General features: G+C 46.4%; 1 protein-coding gene across 1 annotated transcript; it reads left to right on the forward strand.

Annotated features, from left to right (window-relative positions):
- Window positions 1-12,010: 12,010 nt before the first annotated feature.
- Window positions 12,011-16,084, forward strand: LOC128724866 (uncharacterized). The gene is made up of 6 exons (XM_053818587.1): window positions 12,011-12,086; window positions 14,257-14,471; window positions 14,539-14,696; window positions 14,823-15,053; window positions 15,143-15,429; window positions 15,504-16,084. The coding sequence occupies exons 1-6, from the start codon at window positions 12,011-12,013 to the stop codon at window positions 15,827-15,829; spliced, it is 1,293 nt and encodes a 430-aa protein (XP_053674562.1). The 3' UTR covers window positions 15,830-16,084.
- Window positions 16,085-16,573: the final 489 nt, after the last annotated feature.

A 16,573-nucleotide genomic window follows, 5' to 3' on the forward strand; every position in this document is an offset into this window, starting at 1 on the left:
CTGTTTATCCTGTAACGGTGCTCCCACGAGCGGTCGTTTAGTTCTGAAAGGAAACAGGCGTCGCTATGCAGTCGGAATCGTTGTCACGATTTGCGCTTTCCCTTTCATTGGCTTCATCCCCGCTACGTAAGGCCCTTCAACTCCTCGGGCGCTGCTAACACGGTAGCTAGTTAAACCCCACAGTAATTTGACTTCACGGTCCTAACGTTCTGGCTAGGGTTGTTCCGGAGTCGACAAAAAAGGTTTTTGTGTCAGAACCTTTCAGCACGGTTGTGACCATGAATTAAAGCAGACAAACGAACGCGGAAGTCTATTACAAGGTGTCTTTTTTAAATGCCAATTGGACCATTTAACCTAGTATCTTAGCGTATATCTATAGCAGGATTTGCTTTACTTCAAAACATTTGAATAGATAGACATTAAGTTGAGAAAAGAGCTCATAAGTTTATACAAAATTTCATTGCTATTTCATGTCCTGAATCATCAAACTCCATGCATCTCGCATGCTCACAAACAATTGCCTTGTCCTAGTTTAAGATTGTTTAGTATTAAAAACCTCAAACTATTTCAGTGTTTGCCTGCCTAACTTGCGGAAGCCCTTGAACTGCGAAATTGGCTCCCTTCGTTGGCCACCGGATGACGCTCCAGTAGTCGCGATCGGTTCGATCACACTCACAGCACACCACGATCTGCTGGCTTCGTTTTCCGTACCTACCGCACATAACCGATTGCAACGGCTAATTTGAGCACTTATTGTTAGTGGCAATGATTGCACAAAATTCCCGCATTTTGCCGCGTAATCCATGTCGACCGTGGATTAACGCCGGTACCCGGATGGCTTTGGCAAAGCCGTCTCACCGGGATGGATGTTTGCTCAACCGCTTCGATTAGCCGGTGCGTTAGTAGGTTACCGATGTACCACCATGTCTATCCCAGTTCCCATTCAGCACACTCCGATCGGTTGGTTCGCTCTTCGTGAGCTGTAATCTTCTCCGGTAATCGTCCTCCCCATCATCAGCGACGCGATCGTCGTCGTCGCCGACGTCTTCTTCGTTTTGGGTAATTAATTCCGATACAGCACGCGGTCTGCAATCATGCACGGAAGGAAACGGAAAAGTAATCGCTACCCACCGCTTCGATCGATGCTTCACGGCCGTGGTGCGTGCTAGAGATGCGCCTTTCACACGCTTCGATCATCAATTGGGAGGGTTTGCTGTGAGATTAATCAAGGGCGTTAATCTCGCTGATGATGGTCATCACTATTAGCGTATACTTTTTGCACATGCAGAAACTGAAAAAGTACTAGATGTACCAGCTACTGGTGGTTTTGGTGATTTTATTAGCTATCAAATTTAGAAATCTTACCAAACCAAACGTTTTATGTTGATAAATAGAATCATAAGCTATAGAACAATCTATTCGAATATTGCCAGATTTATAACTTGCCCCTCAAGCTCGATCAATTTCAAAAAGTTTGCGATAATCATCATCGAATGGTAACGATTCATCGCCTTTCTGAAGGCGATCGATTTATGAAACGTACTTCTTCTGCTCCGCTGTTTAATGCCCAATGAACGTGCTCGAACTACTCAAACAATGCAGCTGCACTGTGAACCGACCAGACGATCTTCCGACGATCGTTCGCTCCGACCCCAACACAATGGGACAATCCGGTCACGAAGGAAACGCTTGCATATTGCATAAATATCTCGTGAACACGTTATGCCATTCGCTATCAATAATGATCCGTGGGGACGGAGTTTGATTGATTATTCTGCGCCAGTATGGTTGCCCGCTGCCTAGCTCGCCCGTGTGATGTGAATTTCAGATTGCATTTCTTTTGTTTTCCATTTCCTCCATTTTTCCAGCTCGGGACTGTAGATGGAAACAAATGCGCACATCGTGACTGGGGGACGCTTGCTAAATTGTGATCTTGATCGAAGGCGATATATTCATACAATCACAAAGGGCATCGCTCTTCACTGAAACGATTGTGGTCGTTTTTGTTCAGTTGAAGGCTAGTCAAATTGATCTATAATAGCGTAAAGTGTAGCTCGAATCAATCAGAAGTTTATCCTTTTTCCTTTGTTGCAGCTTACTCTCAATAGTCATGAATTTCATCCCTCAAAAAGGGTTAGAAAACTTTGTGGAAATATAAACAGTTTAAATTAGGTACTTATTTTAGATAAATATGGCACTCGAAAAATACACCTATTTGTCAGTAGCGAATGATGCTAAAAAACAAACAACTTGTGTGCACTTCTTTCAAAAGGATATTTTTTCTAGATAAAAAATAAAAACCGCAGAGAAAATACTTCAATCGCAAAGATTACTTTTCACAATCAGAACCATCGAGATTGCAGGACAAATAACATCATCACAACAAATCAACCGCAACGGACCCGAGCAAATAATGACGGGTTTCAATTCGTGCAGGCAAACGAACCGAGGTTCAGCGAGAATGATTTGCAGTTACCGCGATCAAACGCGTGATGTACCGGCATCATCCGCCGTAAGGGCGAACCCAAAGCCATTTCGATGGATGGAAGATGTATTTTTCCCAAACAAACAGATAAAGAACCCTGCGTGATACGAATAAATCCAGCAGCACGCCTGGAGATTAAAACAGAATCTCATTGCACCACCAGTGGGCGAGTGCGTGGGGCAACGACCTTTGCCACGGGGTTTCCCAGATAATGGCATTCGGCTGTCGGGTCGGGAAGAAAAAAGGAAACAGAACAAACATACTCTAAACGGTAACACAAACCAAGACGGGAGAGAAATGCATTCGCGCACGCCAGCGGAACGCGGTGGCATTTGCGTTCCATTCGTTCTGGTGCACGTGATCGCGGCGCATCCTTGGTGAGGTTGGATTTCATTCGCAAAACCCACATTTATGTGGTTCGAATCGTCCGCGTTCGACGGACGAGAGAGAACGAGGGCTAATTACGTCCATTATCGGTGCGATGAGCAATGTTTCTTACGTGCGTGGGAAATGGCAATCACCATCCACGGGCTCTTGAGAAATTCTTTTGCCTAAATCATTTATATGGCTGTTGAGTGCTATCATTAAAATGGAAAAATAATTCTTTATACAAAGCGTCAGAAAAACAGATACACTCTTATGACTTGTTCATACCATTTTCATCGGTTAAGTGTGTAAACTATCGGTAGATATGCGAGAAACGAATCCCTATGCGAGAAACGAATCCCTGAAATTTGTCTGGAATTAAGCCCATTTCCATATTCATTTTCCAAACGAAATATCGATCCAAGAAAATCAATAAAAATTTATAAAGCTCTACCCACAAAAATGTATCACCACGAAACCTACAATAACGACCCATTTGGGGCGCTTTTATTTCATCAAATTACAGTCCACCGGGTCGCAGGTTGATGAAAATCGATTCCAAAAGCCACACCATCGCTTTCCGATGGCACACCCCGGGTGGCGAATCGATTGGTCGTGTCGCAGCTCACACCTTTTTCCCTCTGCTGGCACGGTTTCGAATGGTCAGCGGACGCAAGAACCGTTAAAACGACACACGGAAATCTCGCCGCAAAATCACGCAGCTCAATTTGTTCTAGCGACTCTTCTTTCGCACCTTTTTCCTGGCACCTGCATTGGACCGCGTGCCGTGTCATTTGCAAACAAATCGCACCGAGGCCACATTTATGGCCATGGATTGCCATCCCCGTCCTGGTGGGTCTGCCCGTCAAAGGAGAAGGAACAATTCCCCATAACCGTAAAGGTGGGGAATCTCACATCATCATCATCATCATCATCGTCGTCGTCGTCGTCATCGGCACCATCGTCCTCGCAGTCGTGATCGTCGTTTGTTTTCCTTCGATCGACCACCTAGAGGGGCGCGTTCTGGTCCGTTCTAATGCAAAAAAGCAAGTCGATCGGTTGACGGGAGAAAACCCACCGATATGCCGATTGACCACTGACGTGTTGCGATTTCTTCCGGCCGTTCCGGGCATGCAGCGATACACGATGCCACCCCGATGGTTGGTAGTTCCTTTCGGCTTGATCGGTTTTATGGTCGATTGTTCGGCGCGACGTGTCTGTACCGTTCTGTAACTGCTCGGCCCGGTGTTTTATGTCTCCACGGTGTTTTATGCACTGGCGATGCACATCATTTCGAGGAACTCCCTCCGGTGGCTTGCGACAGCTTCCATCGCTTGCGGAATCGTTGAATATTAATGGGAAAGCATGTGCGTCCGAATGGTTCCTCTTTCTACTCTCTATTGAACGGATTTATGGTGGAGCTTGTGTTTCATCAACACGTTGCACTGCGCGTTGAATTTTAATCGACAAGAATTTCCGCCTGAATGTAAACCGTTTCTTTGCACGACGCGTCAATAAATTGTCCGCGCAGATCATGACTATAAATTATTCTTTCACGAATCGGTGCTAGAATGTTTATGTGCGTATTAATGCAGAATGTATTTGTATGGATTCATGTTTTTGATGTGGAAGTCTCGAAGAACTTGGAGTTTGGTTTAATATTTATAAATGCAGAATCAATATTAATGAATAGTTGAAGTTATGATCGTAAATATGAACATTGCCATCATATCTCCAATCTCATATCATAAATTATACTGGTTTTGGTTTGGCAAAATATGATAAGGCAGTTATATACACTTGGTTTGTATTGTGTCAGTAACATAATTCGTTAGTATGTAGTACCATACTCATTTTGAAATAAAAACTGTAGAAGTATTTCATATTTTATGATAATTTACAAACCATTTAAAAAGCTGTGTACTGTAAAATAGAAAAGCAGCTTTTATTTCCATCTAACTTGCGGTTTTTTTTATATTCTTACCGCGCAAAAAAATCTTTGCCACCACCCTCAGGAAAAACGCATCGGTATTCTTTCGCGAAAAAAAAACACAACCCTCTTTACGTGCGATAACGGGCGGTGCTACAATTTGTTCCGTTCGTCGGCGAAACGTTTACGAATGCCAGCCGTTCATCTGACGGTTCCATCGTAATCACCCTCGCACACACAGCCCAGGTACACAGCGTGGTATTCAAATTCCCTATGCCGGTGCCGGTTCCTGTGCCCTTCGCCGGCAGCGAAAGCTTTCAGTGCTTTCGTTTGCGCGAGGCCGCGAAATCACCACGAACATATCAATAAACGCGAAAAGGAGAAAAGGCAGAAAATTCTTACCCAACCCATTCTCGATGCACAACAGGCACAAACGGGCTACTCGGACGGGCAACGGGCCTGCCTGGTACTGTTGCCATTGGATGGGAAAATTCTCAGCAATTTCCATAGCGAGCCAAGGAAGGCAGCTTAGCGCTGGAGGTCGTGCCGCAGGGAAGCTTAAGGTAAATTATTAACACGATGGAAAAAAAATCAAGAAACGTGCCGTCAATGGCAACCAATGAAAACAAAACCATTAACAACCGTTTCTTCACTCTCCCTCTCGCTCTGTCTCGCTTCGCGGAAATGAAAATGCTGAAAGATAGGATTTATTTTTATTTTCCCTGCATTGCATGACCCTTACGTTATCGTTCACGTGGTGAAAAAGATGATATCAAACAGTGCAAGGGAAGGCCTATAAAATCTTTATGAGTTCTACCCCAACCATCGAGGCACTGTCTAACGCAGAAGATCGTACGAGAAGAACAACAAACAGGAGCCCCCTGCTCATTTAGAAACGAAACAATCGACCCTCGCGCCAAGTTCTTCGGGCTATTAAAAGGCCCAAAGAACGAACCACCGCAAGGGAGGGAGGAAAAATCGACGACAAATAAAATGAAAATTTATTCCTCCGCAAGGCCTTCGAACGTGGGGCACCTGGTTCCCGTTCCAGGGGTAGTTTTCCGTCCCGATGCGCGCGCGTATGGCAGCACAATGGCAAGGCACCATGCCAGCCATAGAGGAAAGACAGAAAAATCAACCCCTGCTAGTTGGTCATTGACCATCGAGGCTCATTCTGTCTCGCAAGGTGATCCCACAGGACGGTGGGGTGGCTTGCTATAGCCTAGCGGCAAGTACTGGGTGAACAAAATGCTTGCATCACTCTAGATCCGTATCCGCGATCGGTTTCGCAACCCGGATCGATCGGTTTATTTCGCTCGAACCGCAGCTGTTGGCAAGCGCCCGAATATCAGCTCCACCGCAAGCAGGAGCTGTTTGCATATGGCCCGGATGAAAAGCCACAGCAGCCATAATATGACGGGATAAGACGGCTAACCACCGGACGATTGGATTGATTATCCAACCACCCCTCGGGTGCCGTTGCGGTGAGCCATTACCCGGTGTGGGTAGGTTTTTTTCTCTCTCTCTCCATATTGTTGGTAATTTTCAATTACAAGCGAGCTAATAAAAATCACCTAGCTGTAGATGGAATTATTTTCCACCCGTTCGGTTTTCCCTCCCCGTCGGGCTTCATTTGCCATGCGATACGAGACGCGCGCGTGGTGATGTTATTTTTGGCCAAAAAAAAAAAGAAAAAAAGGTAAACAAACATTTCCCTCGCGTCCCAAATGGTTCGAGCTAAAGCCTTAAAAAGCCTACCGGCGAAACGAGAGCCAGCGAAGCGTGCGCAGATCGAACCACCAGGGTCAATGGAATGCGAGTTTTGGCGGTTTTAAATGCTCGCGTGGAAGAGAGTGTGAAACACACCTTTGAACCGTCGTAAGGTGGCCAACTGCCACTTATCCACCCTCTCGCTTCACGCGCGAACCCATTTAGATAGAGCAAACAGAAGATCATCGCCTCCAACCTTCCGGAACCGTAATGGGGCGAGGCGTAAGAACCATCATTAAATTATGTGCAATTAATATTCTAATCACGAGCATTATAAATGCTCATCCGATTACAATCGCTTCATCCTCGTGGGCACGCTCGTGATCGAGCAGGTAAACGGAGGCTGCTATCTTCTCCGGGAGCGACGGAGCGCAGCCGGTTTAATTAGTGTTTCGCAATTGGGGCTGTACCCAATGTGCACCGTGCGCCAGCTGGCCTATCGGAAGAGACCCCGCTGATTGCCGTAATCGAGGTGGCTTACCTTCCTTCGGCGTAAGCTATCATTTTTCATCCCCGCCTAATGGGGAGAGATTTCGTTGCGATGCTGTCGATGCGCTAACGCACAGCCACATTATCGACTTCACCCGAGACGAGCGTAATTGATAAGAGTTGGGGCTTAAAGTGGGAAAAAAACGAAACTCCTTGCATCCTCATGGGCTCCCCAAGGTCGACACGTTATTGCACTCGGACCTGACCGGTGGATCGGAACCGGATCGTGGCCCAATTGCCCCTCGTGATGTGTTACGTACCATTATCAGCGATGGTAATGAAGTGCCGATGCAGGGGTAGACCTTTCGCACGCATTTTAATTTTCCGCCAAGCGCCACAACTCGGTTTTGCATAATCGTATGCAGAAGAACGAACTGCCGATGCACCTTTTGCACCAATCACCAGCTAAGCACGATCGCTTATTTTGCCTTCGACAATGCGAATCAGTGCCCGCTAATTGCCATAATGGATTACCCCCCGGGAGGAGTTCCAGTTCCGACCCCATCGATAATGGCTTTCGGGTCGATCGAGCATGGTGGAGCGTGTGAAGTCCAGCACTGAGTAGCACGAAAAATGCTTCCATCAATTGTGGATCAACCAAAGCGGCGAGATTGACGTACGAAATTCACCAGTCGACCATCCAAATGGGCTACTTTTCCGCCCGAGACCCAATGGGAAACGGCGCATCACCTTCGAGGAATCGCACGCGAAATGAGTAACGATCACACTGGGGTCAGTGGCGCAAGCTGGCCTGGCCAGGCTTGACCTTTTGCACTCCCTCATCTAACCAGTGCGGTCGGTTCGTGACCGCGTAACCTGCGAGGTGACGCGTGAAAGCGTATGCGAAGGAGGCAACTCGCCAAAAGATCGATCGATTCGTGTGGTGCGCATTCCGAGCGATTGGAAGATTTATGACTAATCAAATGCCACATCGAATGGGAAGATGCTCTGTAACAAATTTTTTGGGAAAAGTAGCAAAAAAATGGTTTTTTGGTCAAATAAACACAATTTAGTACAAAAGACTTCAACAAAAGCGACGAACCCGACAAAAATTCACCACGCAAAAGATTATGTTGGAATAATGTGCCAGATGCATCAAATGTGAATTATTCATTATTTTTATTTTATTATATAGAAACAGTTTGTTAAATATCCGACACAAAAATTATTTCCTTAATCATCTCGAAAATAATCTCAAACAAAAATGTTTTAATTTCTTCGAAATATTTCAAATCTAGCACGGTTGTTGAAATATTTCAACATTATTTTCTTCTGACTTTCCCATATACCTCCCTTTGGGAAATTAGGGACCTAAATCAATCTCGTTTGCTCATTCACTTCTACCAGCTGGTTTGTCCGGTGGAAGCCAACAATCGCATTGACCGTCATTCGTGACTACCCCCATGTCTAGCCCCAAAATGCGCTAATCACCTTATCCCAGTTTCGCTTTCCAGTTTTCATTTTCCATGCACTAGCTCAGGGTCGATCCAAAATCGAGCTGGAAAAAGGTTAAAAAAAATCACAAATCCCCAAATCGTTTCCGATTAGCGCAGATAGCTCTCAATAATCGTCATCACCACCAACGAAACGCTAGCGCTGCAAATCCGTGCGCTTGACGTTCAAATCGGTAACGCAGGCTTTCACCGGGTGGAGAAAAACAAAACGTTTGCATCCCGGTAACGACCTGTCCGAAGCCCGTTTGCCTCGCTTTGAATTCCATTTCCCAATTCTCAAACGGAAAGCGCGATGACACGGAGATAAAGCACTCGCATCCGCCGCAGAGGAACCCAAGGGCTCGAACCTGACCCCAAACGCTAGAGCTCGTAATTTGTAGCTCCGGCACCGGCCTCGTAACACCGCATGCCGTTTAATCGCCTCGGTTCAAGGGAAGGCGCCAATTATTGGGAACGAAATGTTAAAACAGAACCATGCGCATGCATTCGAACGCGGAACCACCCGCTTCCTGAGCTTGAATCAGGTGGCGCTCGTTCGTTGTGGCTGTTCGAAAGTAGCCCACGGTCGGAAACTGCACATTACCAGTCCGGGTGTTAGCCAGAGGTTGAATCGTCAGCGTGGCTTGTGCGTAGTAGATTCGATTTCGATATCACCCTCTGAAGCCTTCCCGGCTAGAGAAATCCATCTAGGTCCAAAGCTCAAACCCATGGGAAGGCAAAAAGCACACCCAAGAAGAAAGAAAACTCATTAGTCAGGGATAGTGCGGCCAGTTCACTCGCTCAACGATTTGATTAACGAGATCTCGGACCCTTTTCCCGGGAATGCATGGACACGGACGGTTCGAGATGTGTGTGCGGGTGGTTTCCGATTATGAATCGCAACGGGAAATTAACTATTGTATTTGTTTGAAAGTGTTTTTCCAAAAGGGAGCCCATTATCGGTGGAGCGGAATCGAGCCGGGAGTGGTTCACTTTCCCATGAGGCTAGAGGATATAGGAAACAGCAAAACTAATCCGAATTGATCCAAGAATCATAGAAGTATTAGCTACTATCGTGATGGAAACGATAGAAAATCTTTTAGAAAATCATACACTGTTATATTGTAAAGATGTATATTTTATAGAATAAAAGAATCTCATCGCCAATTATACTAAAGATTGTGATTTAAATTACTTGATTACGATTTAGTTTAATGATTTGGAAGTCTCTCAATTCTTCTATATAACCCTATGCCCTCGTAAGCTGCTTTATGGATTCGTTTGTAACGTATACGATAACAAAATCGCAAAATATGCAATTACACTCATTAGGGCCCTTTTCAGCCGTCACAAAGCCATGTCAGCAGGGTTGCTATCATTCTGAAGCATGCTACTTGGTACCATTTTCCCACCAATGCCGCCAGCAGGAGAAATTATTAGAAAAGCGCTCAGTGACGAGCAGATTTAGACCGGACTCGGTCTCTGCGGCAACCTTCCAATAAAAAGGCTCCCCACCGAGATGTAGGCGTTGGCTGTGAACGGTTAAAATGGGTGGAGGCGGGAATTAGTATCGAAATTAAAACCCCACAAGGTACGCCGACACGGGTGGTGAGTGAGGGTCGGAAAATGTTTCCATTTAATTAATCTTTCCCAGGCACATCGATCGGCGGCTCCTGCTGCAAGTGCCACCATACGCCCGCGTATTCAGGTCACACCTCGATCTTCCCTTTTGGGGCTGCTCGAGCGGATCGATCGGTAGTATTTTTTCCCTAAACCTAATTACCTAAATCTCGATCGAACCCCGATTGCATCGATCGCGCCCCATTCCAAAGCCTATCGGATCAGCAAGAAAAGCTGAGAAAAAACACCAAACAGCGACATTGTTCGGGAGCTTCACAGTTTATCTTAAATTTTCGAATTGCTTTCTTCCGGCGAAGCGAGAAGACTCACTTTCCGAGCGGCACGTTCGATCGATTCGTATCGAATCGGAGCTCAAAAAAAAATCCGCCGTATCTCTCACCCGCCCCAAAGTAGGACCAGCGTGGCCGATCTGTAATGGCTGGTTTTAGACGATGAGCGTGTGCTTCTTTCCACTAACCACCCTATCGAGGACCCACCGAAACCGAACGGAGCGCGGCCTTTGTTCTGCTTTCACTGCAATGCGCAACGAAAACAAGTGCACCGAAAATGAGCAACACTCCACCCCGTGCGGGTTCCGAAATTGATCTAATTTATTTTTTCTGGAGCAATTATCGACCCGATCGGTTGAACTAGAAAGTAGAATAAAGCGTAAGGAAAATTAACCAAAGTCCCACCAGCCCTCGCTACCGCATGGGGGTGTTGCGTAAGGCCAGCCTCATCCCGGGCGGACTCGGTGCGTACCAGATTACGCAGACGGTGCATCCGGCACCAGAGGATAGCGCACGTACCGGGGTGGCCATGCCGATGGTGTGCCCATTTCTGGCACGACGATGATTGAAGCGTACCCGATTACCGTTTACAGCAGCCTGGTTCAATTTTCCCATCTGGGGCATGTAATTGTTGTCCAGCGTCTCCGAACCTGCGGGCTGCGGTCCATTTTTCCGTCCGAGAGATGCAATTGCAGATCACGCAAGATACCGATTGAAGTCATCCATCGCGAGATATGTTCTCTTGCTCACGGTGAGAAACCCTTTGAAACGAAAACTCCAGCGACCAATGCTAGTTGATCGATATCGATAAGCAATTAAATTGATGAAATATGCTAGCTGTAGCTTTACCCTGTTCAATTTCCGTACGATCATTATGAGCAAATCAAGAAAAAATCTGGCTATGAAATACACATATTTTTTTTCAATTCGCAAACATAATTTTGGGCTACATTCTGAAAGCTACCATCTGGAAACGACGTCAAATAGCTTCTTTTTTGCTACAAATATAATTAATCATGCCTACTTTGTTTGAAAGCGCATGCTTTATTGCAGGTTTTGAGAACCTTAAAAAAAGCGATGATGTTTTTAAGCATCTTTACTCTCGATGTGATTTTTTCCTCTTCATCGAAAGCGGCAACCTTTCAACGCAAGTGGCATGTGCCGTGCTTCTTTCTTTCAATGTGTGCGGGGATGCACATGTCGAGAAATTAACATTGATGCACTTACCCCAGGGAGTTGTGGGTTCATGCAACATGTGCTTCACGGTCAGAAACGCCCCTTACATTCGCTCCTGAAGAACAGTTAAGCTTTTAACGAATGACCGGAAACGATGTTGTGCAACCCATATGGGATGGACATCGTCAAGAATTTGAGGTTACAATCAATCACCGGCACCAGGAGAGTGAATGGAAAAGAAGAGACACCAGGTTGTGCGTTGTTGATAAAGGGAATTGGAGCCATAAAACTGCAGCCCATCATAGATTTGATCTCGGCCGCCTGTTAGGTGCAGTGGCTTCTGTCTGCAATTCAATTATTGGTACACCCTTGCAGCTCGGAGCGATATTTATGACTTCATTATTTATCTTGCAGTGCACCATAACGAACCAAACATATATTGTACTAACGGATGGCCGGACATTCGGCTGAAATTGGTAAAATAAATTGGAGCACATGTGTAACGGTAGCCACATGCCAAAAGGGGTGTATGAGGATTCTACCACCATAATACCGCTCCCAAAAAAGCAAATTTTCTTTGTAAAGATTAACAAGTCACTCGTTTGTTCTTGGTTTATTTCGGGTTGGAACCTTTCACCTAATTTTTCACAGTAGTTTTTGGGGTGGATATCAGGAGTGGTACGCTGGTGCAGAATCGCCCTCGATTGCAATGATGGATTGATTGTGAAAACCGGCTGGGAATGTCTGTGCGAATGTGAAAGGTGAAAAGCTCTGAGCTGACCGACCGCATGATAAGCATGTTTTCGAAACCGGTACGTCGTTGACCATTGAGGGTTTGTTTCTGGTTTTGGTATTTTAGATGGTTCGAAAAGGAGCCATGAAATTTCACTCGATCTTTTGGTCTGGTTTTAGAGTTGCGCCGAAAATGGGCAGGCAGTTTTTATAACGTTCTACTCCAACGGTCAGCATCATCCGAAACAACATTATAATTTAATATTTCGGTTTAAAACGAAACTAACCACTATAACATAGCCATCTATCTTCTTATGCATCAATTTGCATCTTTGATTCGTCCGGCGCTTGAATCATTTGGGTTTTAAACGATTTCATAATCCATTAATCATTTTTTAATGAAGATTTACATCTGTAAGAAACTATTTATGGTACTTTGCTATCGGTGCCCCAAAGCTTTGTCCCCATTCTGAGCAAATACAGACCCAAACGACACCCTAATATGCACTTCCAGCCGACCTCTCAGCATGACAGCGGTCGTAAAAGAGCAGTTGGGGTCTCGCTATGGTCCGCTCTATTTTATCAATGCCCTTCGTGGGACACAAACACCCAACATCTGACCGTGTCTCAGCGCTACATGCCATGAACGTAAATCTCCACCGATCGATAGGTGCGTCGGCCACGCTTTTAATCTTTTTCCCGCTCGACTTCATTTTTCCGAGTGTGCGGCATTAAATCTTGCTCCCCCTGCACGTGGACCCACACGAAACCAGCACGAGACCAGCCACAATACGCATCTCCTGCCCACGGGATCGTATGGACGCGTGCACATCCCAAGCACGGCTTCAGTCACCGTCCCACGACTAGGCGCGGTACACGATAATAGCCGCCTTGAAACGATCTCCCATTAGCACCTGAACCAGCACCGGCAACGGCATCTTGAGCCTCCCGCAGACTTGAACCTTCGCTAGCTGTCCACAGTGTCCAGGTTCTGGCTGGACGTGGACCCGATGATGGGACGAGCCAGCCAACGGAACGATCGCGAGGTTAAGACGAGCGTCATAATGATTACACATCTCTCGCCCATCTCGTGGGGGGACGGAGCTAAAGCGGATAGATTTCGTTGTTTGCCGAGAGCTTCTTCGTCTTTTCTTGCCTTCCAAAGGCTGCCATGGAGGCCTGCTACCGGTTGGACGCAATTGAAGCTAATAACGGATGACATCTTGACAACTCGCTAAATGATAAACGAACGAAGAGTCTATTATTCGAGATTCCTGTTCGGGATCGGTTCTAGATCACCCGTTCTAGCATTACATCGCTAAATGCAACTACAAATTAGATGGTTTCAACGGTTTCGGATCAACGGAGCATAGCTTTACAGCTGGTTCTCAGCTCAAACAATCTATGTTGTTTAAATTTGATGTTTTAATTTGCTTTTTGAGCAATTACTGGTTACCAAACATAACACTGCTATTACCAGGTAGCAATGCATATGCTTGAAATCCCGATATGCTGACAATCCAAAGCTTCTTCCCTATGCATTGCATTAATATGCGTTCATTAAGTCCCAAACTACCGGTTGCAAACGAGAATGCAATCATCGACTCCAGTATCGGCAACCGGTTTGCAGATGAATCGGTGACACGGAAGAATGGCTGGATTCGTGCGGCATCTCCATAATTGACTAAACGATCGCTATCAGCAGTAGCTGTTTAGATTGATTGGCTCCCTGGTTGATAAAATGATGATGTGCACGTGAGAGCTCTGCCCTTCAGCTTGTGTCGCAAAGGCAACAAATGATGTTCGCCTTCCGTTATTGCTTGCATCATGCGAAAGAACATAGCTCATAAACTATTGTACAAAGACACGTTCCCGTGTTACCTACAATATGTTTCAAATGTTGAAGCGTTTTACGTGCCCTGAAATTCATATTAATTTGTTCTCTTTTCGTTGTATTATTTCCAGCCACCCACAAGGTGACATGTGCCGACGAGATGATGCGAGTGGACGTAGCACTGCCGACGAACAACTTCTCCGATGATCTCGTCTATCTGGATGGTATGAAGGGCTACCCGGACCCGAAATGTAAGCCAACGATACGCGAGAATCTAGCCGTGTTCGAGCTATCCCTGACGAACATCTACGACTGTGGTGTGACACGTGTGATCAATCAAATTACGGTAGGTTATTGTTTTCGAGTGGTTTCCGATGCATTGATAATACAATATTTATCCCCTAAAACACTAGGGGAAGAAAGTGTTTTATCACCGGATCATCGTCGAAGGCGGTCCGGAGACCGGAAAGGAGATCGTGAGCGTGAAATGCATCACCACCGGGCCGAGCTACAACGTTACGCACGGAATCGTCAAGCGGGATGTTCTTCCGGCAGGTTTTCAGGAACCAGAGTAAGTGCATTTTTGAAGCTATGCAATACAAATGGGTTTTTCAAATGAAATATTTCACGATGAAATGTTACCGAGGTGGGCTATCCTAGCTAATGTAAAACTGTAACCATTACAACTATTCTGCAGGGATCTGGAAATAACGACCTCCATCACGGAGAACGCCCCGGAACCGTCGCTCGGAATCGCCATACGCCAAGGCGACAAGCTGGTATCGGGTGACCTCAACGTCAGCCCCGGGGCTCACCTTCAGATGGAAATTTTCCTCGACAACCGGTCGGCCCCGATCTACGGGTTGGGCGTGAACTACATGCTCGTCACCGACACCAAGTTCCAGGAGGAGACGATCATTTTCAATGGGTAAGTTGTGCCCGTAACATTTCGCCCTCTTTGCCACCCCGAGGGCATCCCATTTCAAGCGCTTCTCATTTGGCTCACCTTTCCACCAGTTGCTCCGTTGACCCTTACCTGTTCGAGAACTTCAATACCGTGGACGGTGACCTACTGGCGGCAAAGTTCCGTGCCTTCAAGTTCCCCGAGTCGACGTACGTTCAGTTCCGCGGTACTGTTAACGTGTGTGTTGATCGGTGCAAGGGTGTCATCTGCAGCAATGGTCAGACCGCGTTTGGACGGCGTAAGCGAGAAATAAACCCTGCACCGGCCGATCCGAACAAGATCTACGAGGTCACGATGACCACCTTCATCAAGGTGAACTACGACGAGAACGCGGATCAAAGTAAGTCACCGAAGGAATTCCACAACCCGCTGCAAGGAAGACCATATTGAGCGTCCTTTACCCTCCATTTCTAGATACCGTATCGGAGATCGACCAGAAAATCCGTCAGCTAAAGCTCACCAATCAGAAGCTCGCCCGCAACAGCCGCGCCGGTAACGTGTTCGAGAGCATCCACAATGGACCGGCGCGAACACAGGATGTGGAGCAACCGGCCGTGACCGTACCACAGGCGGACAATGAAAGCGCGAAGGTTGAAGAGACGATCGTGTTCCGTGAAGTAATCACCCGGCAGGAGGAACCCGTCTTCGAGGACATCAACAATGGCGCGCGGCGGACGGGATATACCGTCGCAGTCCTGGTCGGACTTTGCTCGCTCGTCCTGGCGGTTGCGCGCCACTGAACCCTCACGATTTCTCACCGGTGAGCGTGCTTTTAGGGGCACCTTATCGGCAAACCAAACGCGATGCGGGACTGCTTCGCTACAACCGAGCTCGGCGGGCTGAAGTGGAAGAGAACGATGAAACAGACAAGGCACTGATAGCTGGTGTCCTTTTTTGTACGATTTACTTCCACTTTGGCCGTCGCCGACCGCGGTAGCCACGGAGATAAAAGGGGAACATTAGGGGATTTTCTTCCGCCTTGGTAGAGGGTTTGTGCACGCGAGCGAGTGAGTGTTTCTTTTTTTAACGCGTGAACGCGACGGAAGCAGTACAAGTTGTAAATATTCGAACATGCGGCAGTGAAACGACCGCAACGGACCCGGCCACGTGGTGCAAAGAGGGAAGCGATGTGAGCCTTCTTTTTTTTAGCACCGATGTTTCTTTTAATTTTAAAACAACTCACCCTTTGGTTAACTGCGGATTGAAAACAGAACAAATTAGTGACTAATTACTGTGCTTTGTTGATACTAATCGATGCTAGCGCTAGCACAGGTGGCGAGTGATTCGAATTGATCAACCAACGAAGTGGAAATCTTTACTTTTACTCGAAATCGGAAAGATAATAACAGATGCATAGCTTACATTACAAAGACTCGATTGCTTTCGATAATAAACACATATGTGATGCGCGGGATGAATAATTTAAAAAGTTCAGCTGGAAAATGATTTAACGGTTCGCATAGTGATGTGCGTACTTATAAACG

This window comes from Anopheles nili, chromosome 3 (genome assembly GCF_943737925.1).
Source record: "Anopheles nili chromosome 3, idAnoNiliSN_F5_01, whole genome shotgun sequence".
NCBI lineage: Eukaryota > Metazoa > Arthropoda > Insecta > Diptera > Culicidae > Anopheles > Anopheles nili.

What these genes read in the sequence shown, in the direction of transcription:
- LOC128724866 (XM_053818587.1), top strand. Translation starts at nt 12,011, where the DNA reads ATGGCCGGACATTCGGCTGAAATTGGTAAAATAAATTGGAGCACATGT. An exon ending in GCAGGTTTTCAGGAACCAGA is followed by an intron (nt 14,697 to 14,822) that starts GTAAGTGCATTT and finishes ACTATTCTGCAG; the next exon opens with GGATCTGGAAATAACGACCT. An exon ending in CGACGAGAACGCGGATCAAA is followed by an intron (nt 15,430 to 15,503) that starts GTAAGTCACCGA and finishes CTCCATTTCTAG; the next exon opens with ATACCGTATCGGAGATCGAC.